The sequence below is a fragment of the Panicum hallii genome, chromosome 5, assembly GCF_002211085.1.
Source record: "Panicum hallii strain FIL2 chromosome 5, PHallii_v3.1, whole genome shotgun sequence".
Lineage (NCBI taxonomy): Eukaryota > Viridiplantae > Streptophyta > Magnoliopsida > Poales > Poaceae > Panicum > Panicum hallii.
The window spans coordinates 7,538,233-7,557,587 of NC_038046.1; the positions used below are offsets into that span (position 1 = coordinate 7,538,233).

General features: G+C 50.6%; 5 protein-coding genes across 7 annotated transcripts; 2 read left to right on the plus strand and 3 right to left on the minus strand.

Annotated features, from left to right (window-relative positions):
- Nucleotides 1-37: 37 nt before the first annotated feature.
- LOC112891769 (putative E3 ubiquitin-protein ligase RING1a) lies at nt 38-8,763 on the plus strand. Of its 2 annotated transcripts, none has more exons than XM_025958722.1 (10): nt 38-372; nt 480-573; nt 5,676-5,734; nt 6,522-6,603; nt 6,775-6,895; nt 6,990-7,031; nt 7,147-7,674; nt 7,998-8,105; nt 8,209-8,409; nt 8,501-8,763. In XM_025958722.1, exons 1-10 carry the CDS (start codon nt 195-197, stop codon nt 8,531-8,533), a joined length of 1,446 nt encoding a protein of 481 aa, XP_025814507.1. In that variant the 5' UTR covers nt 38-194; the 3' UTR covers nt 8,534-8,763. The 2 variants fall into 2 exon arrangements, with proteins under 2 accessions (XP_025814507.1, XP_025814506.1); XM_025958721.1 differs by lacking the exons at nt 38-372; nt 480-573 and adding exons at nt 3,850-4,265; nt 4,392-4,467.
- A 454-nt stretch (nt 8,764-9,217) lies between these two features.
- LOC112895046 lies at nt 9,218-11,711 on the minus strand. 2 transcript variants are annotated; one of them, XM_025962910.1, is made up of 2 exons: nt 9,634-11,711; nt 9,218-9,537 (listed from the first exon to the last, which is right to left on the minus strand). In XM_025962910.1, exons 1-2 carry the CDS (start codon nt 11,460-11,462, stop codon nt 9,357-9,359), a joined length of 2,010 nt encoding a protein of 669 aa, XP_025818695.1. In that variant the 5' UTR covers nt 11,463-11,711; the 3' UTR covers nt 9,218-9,356. The 2 variants fall into 2 exon arrangements, with proteins under 2 accessions (XP_025818695.1, XP_025818694.1); XM_025962909.1 differs by having other exon boundaries at nt 9,218-11,711.
- A 752-nt stretch (nt 11,712-12,463) lies between these two features.
- On the plus strand, nt 12,464-15,044 carry LOC112893866. Its single transcript, XM_025961384.1, has 5 exons — nt 12,464-13,005; nt 13,083-13,163; nt 13,680-13,753; nt 13,827-13,934; nt 14,592-15,044. The coding sequence occupies exons 1-5, from the start codon at nt 12,555-12,557 to the stop codon at nt 14,727-14,729; spliced, it is 852 nt and encodes a 283-aa protein (XP_025817169.1). The 5' UTR covers nt 12,464-12,554; the 3' UTR covers nt 14,730-15,044.
- Nucleotides 15,045-15,340: 296 nt separating this feature from the next.
- LOC112893865 (3-hydroxybutyryl-CoA dehydrogenase) lies at nt 15,341-17,168 on the minus strand. The gene is made up of 4 exons (XM_025961383.1): nt 16,882-17,168; nt 16,545-16,766; nt 16,344-16,456; nt 15,341-15,919 (listed from the first exon to the last, which is right to left on the minus strand). The coding sequence occupies exons 1-4, from the start codon at nt 17,074-17,076 to the stop codon at nt 15,550-15,552; spliced, it is 900 nt and encodes a 299-aa protein (XP_025817168.1). The 5' UTR covers nt 17,077-17,168; the 3' UTR covers nt 15,341-15,549.
- Nucleotides 17,169-18,758: 1,590 nt separating this feature from the next.
- Nucleotides 18,759-19,221, minus strand: LOC112895570 (glycine-rich protein DC7.1-like). Its single transcript, XM_025963534.1, has one exon. It carries the CDS (start codon nt 19,145-19,147, stop codon nt 18,890-18,892), a length of 258 nt encoding a protein of 85 aa, XP_025819319.1. The 5' UTR covers nt 19,148-19,221; the 3' UTR covers nt 18,759-18,889.
- Nucleotides 19,222-19,355: the final 134 nt, after the last annotated feature.

The following is a 19,355-nucleotide window of genomic DNA, read 5'->3' on the forward strand; positions in this document are numbered from 1 at the left end:
CCGTCCTTTCTCTGGCCCCTGCCCTGAGCCGCGCCTCTGCCTCCGCCCCGCAGTTCCCACACCCACCCTTCGTCCCTCACGCTCTCCTCCTCCTCCACGAAACCACCGCCACCGCCCCCCACCCCCAGCGCCTCGCGAGGGACGCCGCCGCAGCCGCCGGTAGGAGTCCGTGGGCGCGGGGGGGCTGACGCGAAATGCCCGCGCAGAAGCGCCCGCTTCCGTCGCCTGCCCCCGACGATTCCGACGGCCGCGTCGCGGCGCGGCGCGCCGCCGCTGGCGGCGACGGAGGCCGGGGCGGAGACTCGCATGAGATGGATGGGGACACCTCCGCGCTTTGGGAGAGCGCGCCACACCAGGAGCCTCGCGACGGCGGTGAGACGAACGACGCCGCGGCGCCTCTGCCTCTCCACGCACGCATCGCGTCCGGTGCGCTGGGTCCGTGGCTGAGGGGTTTCGTCTTTGTCTGGGTGGTTTCGCAGATCCTGAAGACGACGAGGACGGCGTCGGCGGCGGCGGAGGAGACGGAAGCGACACCGGCAGCGAGTCGACCCTGAGCGCCGGCAGCATGGATGGGTAAGCCACACTCTCCTGCCATCTCCCACCCTCTCCGACCTCCCCCAGTTCGTTTCGCGTGGCCGCCAAGGCCATCCGACGACCTTGTCGCCGCCTCGTGTCTAGCGCGCTAGCCGCTAGCTCCAGCTATTGCAGCACGCTGGCATCCGGCGAGGCACGTGCGGACCCGGTGAGCTTAGGCAAGCGCGGCACGATTGCTTCGTTCGTATTGCTCGTATCTGCTCTCTGCTCGTGCCGTCGGACGAGCTGATCATCACCGGCTAGCAGCAAGGGATATGGATCCCTGCTAGAAGCATTGCTCACTGTTCAATGGTGTGCATGCTTCCGCCATGGTGACTGTTCTCGTGGGGCCGGCACGGCTGTGGCGGCGAATAACAGGAGCTGCATTGATCCTTACTTCCTTGGCTATTTTTACTGTGATCCTTCCATGGCGTAGCCGCCGAGGTCGGGTCACATCTCCTGCTTGTCCCTCGAGATCACGTCCACTTCAGATTCTATTTGTAGACAGACAGGCAGGCGGCTGTGAAACGCAAGAGCTTTGGTCTTCCCTCGCCATTGATATGTGGCTTGCTCTAGTTTATGACTTGTGTTGACAGAGCTTCTAGAGTTTGGATTCTTGCACGGAGCCTCGAGCGTTTTCTTCTCTCTCCCGAGTCCCGAATAGCTAGCTACTCCTATCCTTTCCTCCTGCAACCGTGGACTAAAAGTTCAGTGTTCTTATGTTACGTCGAAAGCATGAGGGATACACGTTTACAGATATACAGCTTGCAGCGTTGTACCAGTCACAACGAGCAACTAGCGGAAACTAATAAAATTAGCATTTCGTTATCAGCCAGAGCCTGACAGTTTTGTAACCTAATGAACTGAAGAGTTGCTATGAGCCCTTGTAACCTCTACATCACAGCATAACTAGAAGTTTCAACGCTCAATCAGTAGTGGAGTTGTGTGAATATAACTTAAACATATCTTACCTGGTGCAGTAGTGCCGCATCTGCTGAAACATTCTTTTGCATGCTAGCTTCTTCAGGAAACGGAAATATTTTATGGCTGTTCCAGTGCAATTGACTTCTGCATTCTTTCCCTTTCTCCGATAAAATAGTGTGCCATTGCAATGTGGGAACGCTTGGAGCCCGTTTGGCAGGGCTCCGGCTTCTCCGGTGGAGTGGCTTCTCTGATGGAGCTAAAGCCGTTTTGGAATGGCAAAACGGCTTCACCTTGTTTTTTGAATGGATTGAATATATCAAATATCCAATATACCCTTGGCTAGTTGATATGTCTATGTGCCTATATCTATATTTGCACTCAGTTGACATTTTTAATTAATTAATATAAAAATAAATAAATAAACAGAAATATTGGTTACGTGATAATTATAATCATTGTCCTGTTATCCTACCGTAGTCTGGTTTCCGGTGGATGTCGAAACCGACGCCGTTTGTGCTGCCAGCACGCTAGGGAGCCACTCCGTCGCCCCCAGCCCCTCCGCCATGCCTTGCCAGGCTTCTGTGCCTTGCTAGGCCGGCGCGCCCAGGCCGGCCGCTGCACCCAGCCATGCTGGCGCGCCCAGCCCTGCCGCCGCGCCCTGACCCACCGCGCCCAGCCCCACCGCCGCGCCCCGCCCGGCGGCCGCGCCCCCAACGCCCGCATCAGCCTCCTCTTGAGTGGATCTGTCGATTTCGCTACTTAGAGTGGCCTCCCTGCGTGCCGAAGCCGCCGGCTGCCGGAGGCGATTCATGCAGCTGCCGCTGCTAGGTTTTGGCGAGAGAGAGAGAGAGCTGCCGTGGCCACCACCCCACCCCGCCCCGGCGCTCCGGCCCTCCGCACCCGCCCTCCGCCCCGCCCCCGGCCTGCACCGCCGGCCGCCTCCACCCTGCCTTGGCCGCGCGCTCCGGCCCGCGCCGTCGGCCGCTTCCGCCCGCCCCGGCCGCGTGCTCCGTCCCGCGCCGCCGGCCGCCTACGCCTCGCCCTGGCCGCCGCCCTCCTCTCACTGCTGTGCCGCAGGCACCCGGGGGCATGGTTGGCAAAGGGTGAGGCGGAGCCGGACGGAGCCACGTTTTCTGGCTCCGCCTCCCCCAGAGTGCTCCAGAGAGCGTTTTTTCTGGGGCTTTGGAGTTAGAGCCGATGGTGCACATCCTGTTCGGCAGGGCTCCGACTGGAGCCGGTTTTGGAGCCGCTCGTGGAGCCCTGCCAAAGGGAGCCTTGGTTTGATTGGAGGACTGAATTAGTGGTCCTTCTGTTTTCAGTTTCTTACCTTGGTAGTACATCGGTGACTTGCTCAGTTGTCACTTCCACTGACTATAGTTGCTAGTCGTTTGATCTGTTATCATGCAGTACAGAAATTGGCCATTACCAGTCTACTCTACCCTGTTGTAAGCTATGCAAACTGAAGTCCATGCTGAGTTTTCATCTTGGATGGTTTGCTTTATTCAACGTGCTCTACAGACTGACGAACAGAGACCAATTTCTAAGCAGGGCCATGGCCATCGAAGATTTCCCGGGCTGATTTCCGCCTGTCCGCCGGCCGCTGGAGACTGGAAAGGTTGCCAGACTGCCGGCAACGTGAACAATGAAAACTGATTACACCCAACTGGTTGTCGCGCGTGATGAGAGAGGCGGAGCCAAGCCTTTCCCGTCTAATAAGCAGCTTACAGACGCCTGCGTAACCGGCAGCCGGCAGTCCACCGGCCGCCAGAGACTGGAAAGGTTAACAGCCGGCAGCCGGCAGCGCGAACATGGAAGATTGATTAGACCCAACTGGCAGCCGCGCGCGGTTAGAGAGGCGGAGCAGCTTACAGACGCCGGCGTACCGGGCCGCCGGAAGAGGTCGGGCTCGGGGTGCTCGCCGCAGAGGGGAGGAGCGCCGGGAACGTCGACGACGCTTCGACGGCAAACAGCACGCACTGAGCCGGCCGCCGGCGGCGCAGCAGCGATTTGACTGACGCGTGTTCTGCAATCACAGCCTCAATCTGAAACGAGAACATCCGCGTGTTCTGACGTATGGATCGAGCGCCGAGCGGTGTGCTTCCTTCCTAGGCAGAATCGGAGTCGCCGCAGCGTGCCCAGGAACGCGGAACGCGGCAGGCGAGGCGAGGCCGGGCCTTGACGCCTGCATGCCCCGGGCGTCGCTTTGCTGTTGCGGCCTCGCCCCTGGTCTCTCGCGCGACTTCCTAAGCCAGTCAGAGCGGAAGCATCAGGCGCCGGCCCCCACCGGCAGGCAGTCAGATAGACCCAAACCTGCAGCCCACCACAAGACGAACACCTCCGGCCTCGCGAGCCCCTGCTTTATTTTCCTCTTTCTCTCCGCCTCCCTTCGCAGAGGCTCCCGCACCCACCTGGCCACCTCCCACCTCTCCATATACTGCCCTCCTCCCCATCCTCCCCGTCGACCCACACCGCCTCCCCTCCCAAGCCCCGGACGCCTCACGGGGGTGGCGAACTACCGCCCCGCGCCCTCGTCGCAATCCCAGAGCCGAGATCCTAGGGTCAGGAAGCCAGAATGCCCGCGCAGAAGCGCCGGCTCCCGTCGCCGTCCTCGAAACCCCGCGACCACGTCGCGGCTCCCGGCTCTGATGCCGCCACCGCCGCCGGCGGGGGCGCAGGGGAAGGAAGGGGAGGACGCCCGCCGCTGCCGAGCGGGGGCGCCGCCAAGCGGAGGTTGACCGAGCCAAAGCCGCAGCGCGGACTCGAAGACGGTGAGCTTGACGACGGCATCGAGGCCGCCCTCCCGCGTCCCTCGCTCTCGCGATGTGCATGTCGCCTTCTGTATCTCCGCGCGGATATGGCTAAGAGGCTTGTGTGTGCTTCGATGGGTTTGGCAGATTCGGACGCGGAGGATGGCGGCGGCGCGGACGGCGATAGCGAGTCCTCGCAGAGCGACGGCGGCGGCTACGACGAGTAAGCTTTCCTCCCTCCTGCCGTGCGCGTTCTCACCCTCCCACCCCGTCCGGTCTCGTGGATCCCCTGTGGTTGTCTATGCGATATGGCTTGCGGCCGCCTCGCGGTGCCCATGCCTCCTGCACCTCGCCCTCGGGTTCCTCGTGTACCGAGTCCCGAGTCCCGACCCGTCGGTGACTCGTCCGAGGCGGTGTCTGCCGGAGCCTGTGGGCTTGGTGCTTGATGAGCTGTCGGTTTCCAGCATGGTTGCTTAGTTCCTGTGATCGGGTGGCGTCTATGCAAGCGCACCGATCGCCGAGCAGACATGGATGATTTACATCATGTGTGTTCGAGCTAGCATGCGACGTCCTCTACGTATGGGGTGCATGCTTCCATCGAAGCAGGGCAGCAGGTCATGGCCGCGATGGAGATTGACCGTCTGCCGGCGGGGAGCCGGGGACTAGGCACGCGCTACAGTTTCCGTGGCACAGCTACCTGTTTGAGTTGTGCGCTTGTACTGTTATGCTTGAACCACTGCTTTCATCTGAAGTTCTGAACTGCTCTGACTGTCATAGGCTCATAGCTTTATCTTTGAAGAGCTGCCAGTTCCGATTGTAATGTTGATAATCTGTAGCAGCTTCTGAGTTTCTATTTTGACATTGTTGGTTTCCTGGCATAGATGATCCTGCTTGATGTTGCCTTAGGTGCTCTAACTCTGTCCAGTGTAGAGGATTTCTTTTTCCCTGTGATTCCACCCTCCTCCCCATACATGATGCTTTGTGAGAAATGCAAATCATGTTTTCCAGTCAGTCAGCAATGCACATACTTCGGAAATTCATAAGATGCGAGATATACTACAGATCGGTTTCAGCGTCAAGACCAATTTTGGTATTCCTTTTTTTTTCAGATGTCTCCAGTCAATAGATTCATCACAGACTGTAAGGTAGTCTTTACTATGACTATTACAGTACTGATACCTCCTGGGTAGTTGAATGCTCAAGTATGCTCAAATGTTCAGCTTTTCATTTAGATACCGACCCTCGCTTACGCCTGCTATATGTGATCTTTGTGTGTAGTATCATATACAATAACTATATCCTTTTTGTTTCAATCCATTTATTTTACCTGCATCTCACTGCACTGCATAGATTCAAAATCATTATTCATGGACTTTGAAGATTTGATGTTTTACATGGTCTGAAGCTTATCTGAAATATTTCCTCTCTCAGGTTTATGCTAGTGAAATTAGCAGAGATACGGAAGGAGGTTCAGTGCCCTATCTGTTTAGGTGAGAATATCTTTCTGAATTTTAGTTTTTGATATCGCATGGTATGATGCATCCCTTATGCTTGTATGCATAACTGATTTTTTTTATATCACTGCATTATTTAACCTAGCATATTAATGAATTGTTTCATTAATGCAATTATGCATATTTTGTGTCACTAGTAAATGGTGATCTGCGACTATTGTTGATAAGACTATGCTCTTTATTGGCGTCAACTAGTTCCATCTATTTTTCAGTCAACTGGATGCATCTCGATAAATAAATAAAGGCAGCGAATGCCTGTCATTTGAAATCGCCTGATGGTCTCTCAATTTCCCTTCCTGTCAACAATTTGCAGCACTTTGAAGGATACCTGTGCACTTGAATTAGTTTTCTTTCATTTGGTGTAGTATGTAGCATTGCTACATTGATAAATTCCTCATCCATAGGATTTTGTTTCTTATATGTAGCATATCTTCATTGAAGAATTTACATTTGTAGGAACTGTGTTTCTACATAGAATTGTCAGCACTAGCTATCTTTTATGAGAAATTCATTCTCCAGTTATTTTTCCAGTTATAGGCCATATGATGCTGTCTATCGCCTCGTCATTTTACAAAACTTACTATGTGATTGTGTTAATCTAAGCTAATTAATTTCTTGGATGAAACCCTAGCAAATGCAAGTAGAAAATCTGTTACTAGATACAATAATTTACACACTTGAAGTTTGAGAATTTATTGCTTCATTTGCATAATTTTCTGTCAGATAATGATATATCATGGCATCTAATCCTTCTAATTTGCAGGAATTATTCGGAAGACAAGGACAGTTATGGAATGTTTGCACCGATTCTGTAGAGACTGCATTGATAAATCTATGCGACTAGGGTATAGTGCCATACGTCATTTTTCTTTTTTCTTTTAAGGAAATGACGCCATATTTCTGAAATCATGTCACAGTTCCAATCTTAAAATGTGGAATTTACAGCCTAATTATGCCTCCAGATCATAAAATAGAGTATTATTTATTTATAATATAATAATGCTCTGACTTTGCAGAAATAATGAATGCCCAGCGTGTCGCACTCATTGTGCAAGCAGACGTTCTTTGAGGGATGATCCTAATTATGATGCACTGATTGCAGCCTTATATCCAGATATTGACAAGTATGAGGAAGAGGTGATGCCTATGAGCCCCGTCATCATCAGTTGTTTGTTTCATTGGCCTCATTTAGCTTTTCCGTGATGTCCTTCTAATATACTTGACACTTCAGGAACTTGCTTTCAATGAACAGGAGAAGACTCGGAATAAAAAGGTGAGATCATATGCTTTTGCAGTACCAGCACTCCATATGCTTATGCATAATTCATTTTCTTTATAATCTTATATTTAACCATCAACAACAACACACTATTGCTTTTTCATCAAAGATTCAAGAAACCATTGAGGAAACATTTCGAAGACAGTCCGAGGCAATTGGTAAGAAGCGTTCCACAACAAAAGCAACTGACACTGCCTTTGCAAGGAAGTACCGGAGAAATATGCGAACACGGGGCAGAGGCAGAACCATAACCCCTGATATTGCCCCTATTGGCTCTGATGATGAGGATAGAGAAGAAGAAAGTGCCAATGAGGTCACCAAAGAGCCATCTTCTGCTGATGATCATTCTCCAGATTTAAGACAGAAAAAATGTAGGAAGAGGTCTGCATCACAACCTTCACCTGCTAGAACCATTGGCAGTAGTGACCACAGCTTTGAGGAGAACGATGAAGTAATTGGTGGAAAAGAAATTTTGGCCACCTCCCCATTGCGGGGAGAGATGCTTGCATGGGGAAAAAATGGTACAAGGAGCCAGAATCGACATGGCAGTGCTAGTTCAAATGTCAGAATGGGGAGGAGCGGACGCATTGCGAAATTGGTTGATCACCTCCGTACTACTGATGAAATGGATAAAGAGGTATTTTAAGATTGCATGCAATCAGATCGTGAATTCCATTTTGCATTTATGATCTTCTGGACATGGTCATTTCTCATAGTTATACTTATACTCTTTAGAATTCAGGAATTAATTATGAACTGAACCCTGTTTGGAAAACCATGTTTGAAAGAGGGACAAAATTGCGAGTTTTGCACTCATGGCATGTTTCCTCAGTGTTGCTGGCCTTTTACTCTTCTTCCCCTTCTCTTCAAGGGTAACAGTAGGAAAGGGTTGCCAACCTTTTTGTCACAGTAGATGCCTCTACTGTGTTGTGCTGAATTGTCCATATTTCTGCTTTGCAGTTCCCCTTGTATCTTGTTCTCCTTCCAATCGATGGACAAAGCATACCTAACTTGGAAAAGCCCTATCTAAGTTGTCGACCAACTTTGTCCATTCAACATCTTGTAAAGGTGATTGCTTGTCTCAATAAATATCTTCTTGGCTTTTGAACAATCCAAGTTTACTCGGTTGGACCTAAATAAAACCCAAAGACTCAAATTTGCATTATTTCAGTTTATTGCTCATCAGTTGTCTCGGAAAATCGAGGAACTGGAGATGTACATAAGGATGGACCGCCACAATGGAAGTGTTGGCTCAAAGGCTTCCAGTACAGTTGAGTCAAAATCACATCCATTTGATGACTTGGAAAGACTGAGTGGAGATAAACTTCTTTCGGACCTTCACCCTTCGTTTGCCTCTAGCAACGGTGATCTGGTAAGACCCAGTCTTGAAATAGATTTACTGCAATTATGCTTGCTCATTGTTGCACTTCTGATGAAACTGTGCTCATGTCTTTAATTACCAGGAATTGCTGTATGCTTTGAAAACTCAAGACTAGATCAATTTTGGTCCTCAGCTATCAATTTGTGAGGTCACTGTCCATATGGTGGTGGTGCAAATGAGATCAGCATCCGGCGAACGGATGCATGTATAAAAGTATTCAATGTGCAAAAATGGTGAAGCTATTTTTTTCGTCATGTTTTCTTAGGTTAATTTACCATCCTTGTAATATATGACGAACTGTTTACCGAATGTCCTCAGTAGGCGAATCAATCTGTCTTCTATTTACTGGTCATTTATATCAGTTGATGGGATAATGGGAAGCTGGAAGCTGATTAATATCAACTCAAGTCATTGTTTTCCTTGATCAGACGCCTCAGTCTGCCATCATAAACTTATCTAGTTTCTGTCAACTCGACTCAGTAGTTTGGTTCCGGTTCAGAAAGCAGTGGATTTTTGAGTTAGATTGCGAATCTTGTAGTCGATTGCGAACTTTGGCCAAATATGATGAAAGTAATCTGTTCTCCGGAGCATTTACGCTCTACATGGTAGAATTGAATTCCTTGATTCTGCGGACTGTGGCATGAGTTCTTGGTTTTTGTACTCTTTTGCCGTCCCGCTCCGACAACTCTGCATGACCTAGCGGCGTAAACGCTTACTAAACACATTGAAAATTCATTTTATTGGGCGTCCTGTTGTACTACGCAAATTTTGATTAGGATCTGGGACCATGAACAATCAATTACCCAAGCAACAGATGAACCATGAATGCATGAAGATCTCAGGATAGCTAGGACGAAGATGCAAAAAAAGATTAGGGCGTTCAGAGTCAGACGGCAGAACCGTCAGCAGTTGCATCATTACTTTCCGCAACGATGGTTCTAGAGAGAGGATGAAGAGGGCCGCTCCAGGATGCCGGCGTGGATGAGCAGCGCCCACAGATGGGTCATGAACTCCCCGCCGGCCGCGAGCTTCTCGGCATGGACGTCGGCGTCGCTTGACGGTGCGAGGAAGAGGACGAGCTCCGCCCAGAAGTCAGCCAGCACCTTCCACCGCCGCGCCCTGTCGTGAACTCTGTACCTGAGCTCACTCCCGAGCTTTGCCCCCATCCCCAGTATCGTCAGCTCGCTGCACTGCAGCTCCAGCAGCTTGACGCACCTGGCTCTCATGGTGCCGCACCCGGCGAGGTACTCCCGGGCCTCCATGACCACCGCGTTGAAGATCCGCCTCGTGTCGTAGCCGTGCCCCGGCAGCATGTCCGGCACGAACGCCACCAGGTAGGCGCAGTAGTCCGACAGGCACTTGGCCACCAGGCGGTCGCCCGTGAGCGGCACCTGCTGCTGCGGCGTCGTGACCTCGCAGATGGTCGTCCCGATGTGCCACGCGAGGACCGTGTGGATGTGCGTGGGCAGCTCGCACGCCCACGACAGCCGAACAGCGTCGTTCGCGGCGAGCGCCGACCGCCCGTCGGCGAGGTGGCCGTCGTTCGCCTTGAACCGCGACAGGACGCGCACCACGACTGCCTTCGGCAGCTCGACCTTCTTCGAGGCCTTCTGCCCGTCCCTGGTCGGCTCGATCAAGCCGAGCGACAGGATCGACGCTAAATTCCTCGGGTGGTAGTTGAAGCTCTGCAACAGCGAGTACTGCCCCAGCTTCCTGTCCCAGTTCCTGCCCATCAGCTTCCGATGCTTCCTTTTCTTGATCAGTTTCAGCGCCTGCTTCCTGCTGCCATCATCGAACGGGACGGCTTCTCCCTTCCAGGTGATTCTGCTCGAGCCGGTCAAGGTATGGAGATCGTCGATCACCCTCCACTTCTGATCGTTGATGCGCGATTCCACGACCAGCACGACGACGACGACCACCATCAGCACGATGGTGATGCAGTGAATGACATCGACCCCATTTACCGTCTGCTCCAAGCTGGTACGGTGGTAGTGCCTGCTGAAAGCTCCGGAGACGGCATTCCAAACAATCACTGGGAGCACGAAGACCACCGTCATCCCTACGTACTGGGTGTGCGATTGGTGCCTCGTGTAGAAGAAATCGTAGAGGAAGGCGAGCTCCATCTCGATGACTCTGAAGGCACGGGTGTAGTCGGCCTCATCGCGGAGGAGCCCGGACACGACGAGCCGCCGCGTCTTGGCGCGGCCGGCCTCCCCGTGCTCGTACTTGCAGAACCTCCGCTTGAGCAGCTTGAACAGCGTGAACGACAGGGCGATGTCCTTGAGAACGCCGCCGTGCTCCCTGCTGAAGACGCTCACGCTCTGGCCGTCTATCCACTGCCAGACGGTGTCGACCGTGGTGAAGGCACACGCGACGATGGCCGTCCTGTAGTCCGGCTTGGAGAAGTACGGGAGGGTGAGGTCTTCGCCGTGGAAAATGTACCTGTACCCTTGCATGGTGGCGGCGTCGGAGACATGGCCGGACTCGTGTTCCGCCATCATGTAGTCGGCGACCACCTTGGTGTGCTTCATGAGGCCGTCCGCCTTGCTGGCCTCCCTCAGCGCCTGGAACTTGGCGTGGGCCTTGGCGATGCTCAGGATCCAGAAGATCCAGATGGTGGCGCTGTAGCTCTTGTTCCGGCCCTCGCAGCGGACCATCAGCCACAGCACCATCAGGATCTGCAGGCCCTGCTGCAGCAGCGCCCGCTTCCACTGCTCGACATCGCGGAGGTTGTAGGCGGAGAGGGAGTCGGCACCGGCCTGCACCAGGAGGACGGCGCCCCACAGTACGAAGGTCTGGTCGTGGAACGGGCCGGCCTCCAGCAGACCGATTGTGTAGGGGACGAGGACGGTGGCGAGCGTGTAGACCGCCCAGACGAGGAAGCGGAAGGACTTGTCGCCGCGCTGGTGCCGGTACGGGCTCAGGACGACGAGGAGGACCAGAAGGAGGCTGCTGAGGAGGACGAGGACCTCCAAGCGCACCAGCTGCCCTTCCACGGTCCTGATGCTCTCGAAGATGGTCGCCGTGGTGTTCTTCAGCCCCATAGGCAGCTGGCTGCTGCTTCAGTGCTCTTCCCGTCTTCCGCAAGCGGCTGCTTCACTGGAGCTGCAATGGTCGTCGTTCATTGCATTGGCAGCAGTATAATACACGCATGTCAGACCTTTTGCCACGCAAAAAATTTGAACCAAGGACCAATCACGTCCGCTGTGGCTCACAACTCGGAGTTTGACTTGAAGGTTACCAAACGAGATAGCCGGGTCAACTGTCAGCAAAGAGAAACACGGTACACGGTGGCTAGATCTTGCTCGTTTCTTGTTCACAAACGTGTGGTTCTCCTAGCAAGTACTCTTCCCATTTCAAGATGTAGGTTATTTAGTTTTGTTCTATACAATAAGTCAAACTTTTTCTAATTTGATCAACTTTATTTATAGAAAAATGTCAACATCTGATGCCAAATAAATACACTAATAAGACATATTTTCATGAAGAATTTGTTTTTTCTCTCTCAATCAATTGCTATAGCTCGTAGATACAACCTCCATTAGTTTATAGCGTATTTTTTCCTTTATTATTTTTTCCACTATTTTTTTCCACTGTTTGTCCCAACTTTATCGTCGTAGGTCTACGATGGTTCTCCAGCTCTTGAAGATATGCTGGATGTCCTTCAACCCTTATTGGATTTTTTTTTCACTTTCATATCTTTTCCTCACCCATCGATATTCTGTAGTCTTACCCAGTGTCTTTTTTTTTGAGATTGTCTTACCCAGTGTCAGTGTCTTGCTACACCACCTATGGACCGCTTTGGTTAGGTTGGCCCTACTCCCCGTGTCCTCCTTTTTGCTCGAAGATTACCATGAGGTTTCTATTAATCCTTCATCCAAATTCAGTATCTCAAACTTCAGTAGATATTGAAGTGCACATTTACATGTGTGTGTATACATACGTGAACATATGTGTCTATAGCGTTTTTTGAAAAATAATCAGTGTAGCTTAAATTGTAATTTTCTGAAAAACCAATGCGTGAAAGTAGCCGTGCCCAACTTCCGGCACAGAACCCATCCAGCGTAGTTCACGAATATCCTATCGATTTCTTCCACAGCTATCGGCAGCCGGCAACAAGCCATTACTCGGCTGTGATGCTACGGCCGCCGCCATCGGTGTCACTACGCCCTTCCGCTCCCCGCGCCTCCCCTCTCCCGCCCCCCAGAGCGGCGAACCCTAACACCGACTCGGCAACAACGAAAACCCCCAGCGCCGCCGCCGCGGGCGCAGCGGGCAACATGGGCGCGGCGGCGTGGTGGCGGCGCGCGCTGGGGCAGCGGTTCAACCCGGCCGGCGTGGCCGCGGTGGCGGCCGTCGCGGCGTCCGAGCCGCGCCTGGCGCTGCCGCACGCGTCGGTGCAGGACATCCGGTGGCTCGACTGGGCCGAGCTCCGCCGCGCCGGCTTCCGCGGCGTCGTCTTCGACAAGGACAACACGCTCACGGCCCCCTACGCGCCCGCGCTCTGGCCGCCGCTCGCCGCCGCGTTCGACCAGTGCCGCGCGGCGTTCCCGCCCGGCGCCCTCGCCATCTACAGCAACTCCGCAGGTTTGGCTGCTCCCACGAGCCGTTGAATTGGGGGAAATGCTACGTGTTGAAATTGAACTGTTAGTGGGCGGGCGCAGGGTTGAAGGAGTACGATCCGGATGGTGTGGATGCGAGGGCAATCGAGGCGGCCATCGAGGGTGTTCATGTGATCAGGCATGGCAAGTGCAGTCTCACTGTCACACGACCCAGTAGCCTCAATAGTTCATACCTGATCATACTTTTGGTTCGATTTATTGGATAATCCACATTAATTCTTCATTTGGTTCGCATGTTAGTGATATCACTATAATCTGGTATTGTGTGGAAATAGGTTTGTTCATGGTATTGGCCTAATGGGTATATTGCAAACTGTAGGAGTCTAATGTCTGCATTTTTTATGGAACTTGTTAAAATCTTCTGCAATATCCCTTAGTTGCTGGAAGAAAACTCATTACACGGAGCTAATTTGTTCCTGATGGTCCATATGCATTTTTTTGAACAATGTCCATATGCATTTCATCGTTAACCCACTGTTTAGCATCATCACTTTGTTTGATAGTGTCATTTGTATTGAGATATTGGGCGTTGAAATTCACCTCACAATTTGTTTACACGTGCATACGTTTCTTCCATAATTGGACTTCCCTATAGATAGTGAAGATAATGCATCTATGCATTCTTTCTGTTGAGTGCAGATACAAAGAAACCTGGTGGAGCAGCTAAGGAAATAGAGAGTTACTTTGGTTGTTCAGCTTCAAATCTTGTGATGGTAGGAGTATAGTTATGAGTTGTATACTAATAACATGTATAGGTTTTCTAATTTTAGTTTGTCGCTGCTCCAGGTCGGTGACCGATACTTCACTGATGTGGTCTATGGGAACAGGAATGGCTTTCTTACAGTGCTGACAGAACCATTAAATTTCGCTAATGAATCGTACATTGTCAAAAGGGTATATTTCCTATTTCTCATGCGAAGCTGAGATGATATTTATAACCTTGATAGGAAAAAGGAAGTTGAGTAGTATTATTGTTATAATTCTAATGCTGAAACTTCAGCACTAATTAACAACTTTGCTCATGGATTTTGTGGCCTAGTATGCAGCTGCATGATAATGTCATAAATTATACATTAATGAATTGAAAGGCAAGCTTCTGAGGGTGATACACCATACCTTGGTTGTATTCTAGCATAATATATAGTTAGTCTGGCATCATGGAAATTGTTTCAACAACTACTGTACTAACTGCCTATCTCACAAATTGCACCCAAGGTGCCATGCATTTAGAAATGATGTTTGCCAGTAGCTGGAAGTTTCTATAACAATAACGATTCAATGTTATGTTCATTAGAAGTTGTAGTTAAAAGGCTTGTTCGTGTTCTTAGACCATGGTTTCCAATCATATTCTTTATCCAGTCGCACCAGATTTGGCAAATAGGTATAGGGCCCTCAACATTAGCATGTGGATTAGCAGTCTAGACAATTTAAAAATATTCGATTTGCTAAAATATGATGCTTCAAGCATACGGTGTGTTTCTGACTATTTATTCTATGATGCATGTTGCCCACCTGTAACGTAGTGCTTTCTGGTTTCTGACATATTCTCAGGTTAGAAAACTGGAGGCATACATCATCAGTTATTGGTACAAGAAAGGGCACAAACCCATTGAGCATCCTCTGTTATCAGACGCAAGGAAAATTGTGAAATTTGACCCGTATGATGACTCAGTTACAACCAAAGCATAGCGTGATGTTCTTTGCTGCTCCTGCTGATACTACAGATTCATTGGGTTCTATTCTCCAGATCAGTGTGTAGAGAGATGATGTTTGTTGCTGAAAAGATTACAAGGGAGAATATATGGTGTGTAGAGATTTTCTTTTTTTTCCCCATCTTTTAGCAGAAGGGAATTCAGGGAAATATACTTTTGATAGTCCTGTGTGTGAACATTACTTTGTTAGTCCTTGGTTCCTTGCTGCATGATAATACCAACGTGCGTTTCCCTATGAAATATAGTACGTGACATGGTTCACATTCAGTAATAATATATGCAGTTCAGTACCCATTCACATCACCTTCGTTGTCACCCATGGCCCTTGCCGTGCGGCATTGTATTGGCAGGAAACCCCGGGGGTGTCTTTCAGGTCTCGGCACTAGCCACCCTTCCGCACTCAATGGTGTTCGTGTCGTGATGCGAGGTTTTGCTGGAATGCTGACCTAGCTATACACGGCGATTATTTCTGGGGTCAGTAGCCAGGTGCTCCTGACCTCTGAATATCTGAAAAAATCATAATATGTAGGAAATTCAGCCTAGGAGGTAGCATCAGGGCAGGGCTTGAATTGCCAGATCTCTTGAATATGCAAATTTCACGACTTCCACATTAGTTTGAACCACCGAGAACCATTTTTCTATATAGAGCAGCAAAACCCTGCATAAGCCTATCATTGTGATTTGAACCACTTGGAAGTGTTCACTGTGTACTTTTGAACTGCTCTAGTGTGTTATTTTCCCTGGACATACAGAATAACATACATATGCTTTTATTTGCTCAACAGTTGCTCTGATGTTTACAGAGATGACTTTGGCTTGACAGATGAAGATTTCTGCCCATATGAATATACACCTACTCCACGCTTCTTCCCAAGCCGGCCAGCATCAACATATTGAACGAGAAGAGGGCATGGGCTGTACTTGTTATCACCCAGGCCATTGTGAAGTACCCGAAGTACTGAAAGGCAGACGTCCAACCCAATGAAATCGGCGAGCTGCAGCGGACCCATTGGATGGTTGGTGCCCAGCTTCATCCCTGTGTCAATGTCCTCTTTGGTGCCCACTCCGGTGTACAGCGCCCAGAATGCCTCATTGATCATCGGCATGAGAATGCGGTTCACAATGAATCCTGGGTAATCTTGTGAGCATATGACAGTCTTCCCGAGCCTGCAAATTTTGAAATCATCAGGCAAGTTCAAGAGTAACAAAGTCCAGTAACATCGACATTACAGATTAGACAGGTGTTGTCAACATCCAAGATAGGCAAGTGCTGTGCTGAGACAGGTGCGTAACTGTGTGTTGCTTAAAAGCATGCGTGCCATTCTGTGGGCAAAATTGGTGGAGTGGCACAATCATGTGGCCATTGAAAAATTTGTGTTGAAGGGTAACCCACTATGTTAACTGCTACAACTGCCAGAAATTTCGACCAGGTAAATACTGCTGGTAGTGTCAATTCAGGGCCTAAACATTACCAGAACTTTGAAACGAATCAAACTCAATGTCTTCTAGACCAATTCACTTGTTTTGTGCCACACTGCCACTAGCTATGAACAAACTGATTTAGGTGAAAGCACATAGAGCTAAGCTTTACCTCTCGGAAAAAGATTTGACTGCAGCAAACACCTCATCTGAGGTATCAGCTCCTCGGATAATCTCAATCAATTTCATGATCGGAGGAGGATTAAAGAAGTGCATGCCTATCACCTGCAGCATGGAACTCACTCACTTCACAATCTTGAAGACTAAATTCAGATTCTTCGCATGTACTGACAGATGCCGGAATGCTCATCACCTGAGAGGGGCGTTTGGTAGCTGAACCCAGGCGGGTTATGGAGATGGAGCTAGTGTTGGACGCAAGAATGGTTGAAGGCTTCGTGATCTTATCCAGCTCCACAAACAGCTTCTTCTTGACATCTTCGTTCTCAACGATGGCCTCAATAACAAGATCCGCGTCCCTGAGATCTTGCACGGTGGAGACGCACCTTATCCGCTTGATGGAGTCTTCGCACGCGGCCTGGAGACCAAGCGAGAGCCCAAATTTTGTCAAGGAAAAATTTGAAAGCAGCTTCTTTCACCGAGGGACCTGGCCCCGATTTGGGAAGGGTGCTTCGGGAGGTCAACGCTCTCACCTGGGAGAACTGGCCCTTGGCGGCGAGGCGGCGGAGCGAGGCGGAGATGGAGGCGACGGCGCGGGAGAGGGCGGTGGGGTCGGCGTCGAGGAGGAGGACGGCGCAGCCGGCGGCGGCGGCGAGCTGGGCGATCCCCGAGCCCATCTGCCCCGCGCCGATCACGCCCACCGCCGCGATCTCACTCGCTGTCGCCATGGTGCCGTCTTCGGATCCTTCCGAGTTCCGACCACTACGCTACAGAGTTCAGCAAATCAGGAAGCAAAAACACTTTCCGTGACGTCTCGTGCTTTTCTACTAGCATGCCAGCTTATGTGGCTTTCTTTCTTTGATGGAAAAAATACACATAAATGCAGTCAAACAGTATTTTCATTTCAAATATTACCGCAAACAATAAGTATCTCGATGGCCATGTACAACACACATAAAGGAACACAAGTAGGCTTGTCTGCGATCCCGGTACTTATTGTATCCCTGCTACACAAACCACCTTGTTCATAAAATAACACTCACTTGCAATCCAAAGAAGAAGAAAAAAAAGGATTCTGCTTTTTTCATAGCTTGAAAAGTCTGCAGGGACACGTCATTGTTGTTATCTTCGACATTCTGTTGGATTCAGTAAGGTAGCGTCTGGCCTCTGTTCTGCATGGACACGTAGCACCTTCCTGTTGGATTTTTTTAACTCGTTTCGCGTCTGTATTGAAGAGAAGGATAAGGCATACTTGAATAGAAATTTTCCGACACTCTTGATACCGAAGCTCCCTGATAGGTTCCCTCTCCGGCTCGGTCTACGTTTTCTAATATATGCAGTCAAATCTGAAGAAAAAAACTTCGACCACTCTTGAAAAATGATGCGAGTGGACTTTGAAAGCATGGAGCCCCCATTTCGTTTTTCATGGTCATCGTACCTAGCGTATGCTCAGCAGCGACAATTTAAAGCTAAGTTGCAGGAGCAGAGGAGCTTGTTTTGTATTCTTTGCACTCATTATTGGTTTTCCCGGTATTGTTGCAAAGCCTACGTGTGTAGGCTAAAGATGAGCTGATTCAAGGTGTTTGTTAGCAAATCAGAGGAGGAGAGGCCCTCCGAAGTTCCAATCCATTCTGCCACTAATCGCGTCTGCACTATGCTCCGCTAACTTTCGTTTTTTTTTACAGATTTTGCTTTGACAACTTTGCAGGAATACGGTTGCATTGCACCAAATGCATTGTCTGCCTTCAGTTCAAAGGGGATGTAGATCATTGTACACTGAATTTAATTTGTAGCAAGTCGTTTAATCACCCTTCTACTGAAGACGCGGATTTCTTTCGTCAGTCTGCAGTATAAATTGCGATTCGATAGGCCATATACAGCCGTGTGTTATTATCAGATGAATTGGAGGACTGCGATATAAACGCTCCAGCATTCCTGATAGCGGAGGTCCCTGACACATTTGTCACCTCTCACCTGGCCAGTGGCCAAGTAGATCGATTGCTACCTTGCGCTAGAAAGACTTGCCTCCGACTTTACAACGCGGCCAAATCGGTCACTGCCTGGAATGGAATGCAGCATTAGCATTAGCATTAGCATCAGCATTAGCGCAGCATACTGTTCGCAGTTCACCTAATGTCCCAATGTTGATGGCAATCAGAGAGCATGGTGCGTGTTTTCTAAGTAACCTAAAGCCTGCCAACCTGATTACGGATGGATTTGCAATGTTTGCCTCGAGTTATCGAATTGCGCCATGCATCTGCTCGATCGGAATCAACTGTCTCCGTATAACACTCGAAGTTCATGATATATACAGCCACTGATCACAGTTTCTCCATGCCAAATACGGCACCAGGACCGTATGCGTCCCGAGACCCATGCGCTACACATCACCCCCCCCCCCCCCCCCCAAGTTCATCAGAACAAAGGAAAAAAAGGAACCTTTACCTGCTCCAAACCCAAAGAAGGAAAGAAAAAAGGTAGAAAACTATGCGCATGTTCGTCGATGCAGCATGAGATAGGATCGTAGGACTATAGGAGAGTCTACAGGAGCACGGCCGCCGCGGCCAGCAGCGAGGACCCCGCGCACGCCGTCCAGGTGCCGCCGCTGAGGCCGCGGGGCCCGCCGCTGTGGCTTCCTCTTGCTCCGCCGGCGCCGCCGATGGCGCGGCCACCCTTGCCGCCCCTGCCGCCTCCGCCGCGCCTGGCTTCCGCGACGTCCGCGAGGCTCGCCGCGCAGAGGAGCGCGACGAGCAGGAGCGCGCACAGCGGCAGGGCACCCCGTCTCATCATCATCACCATCTTCTTGTTCTGATCCTCCCGGGCTATCGCTAGTCGCTACGCTGCCCTTCACGGTGTACTTATGGTGAATGGTGAATGGTTTCCTCCCTCAGTTCAGGCTGTCGTGGTCTGGGTGTATTTATGCGCGACGATGCCATGCCCCGCCCGCCCGGAGTTGACGACCAACTCCTGACGTGTTGACATGTACTCGGTAGTACTATGAACGAAG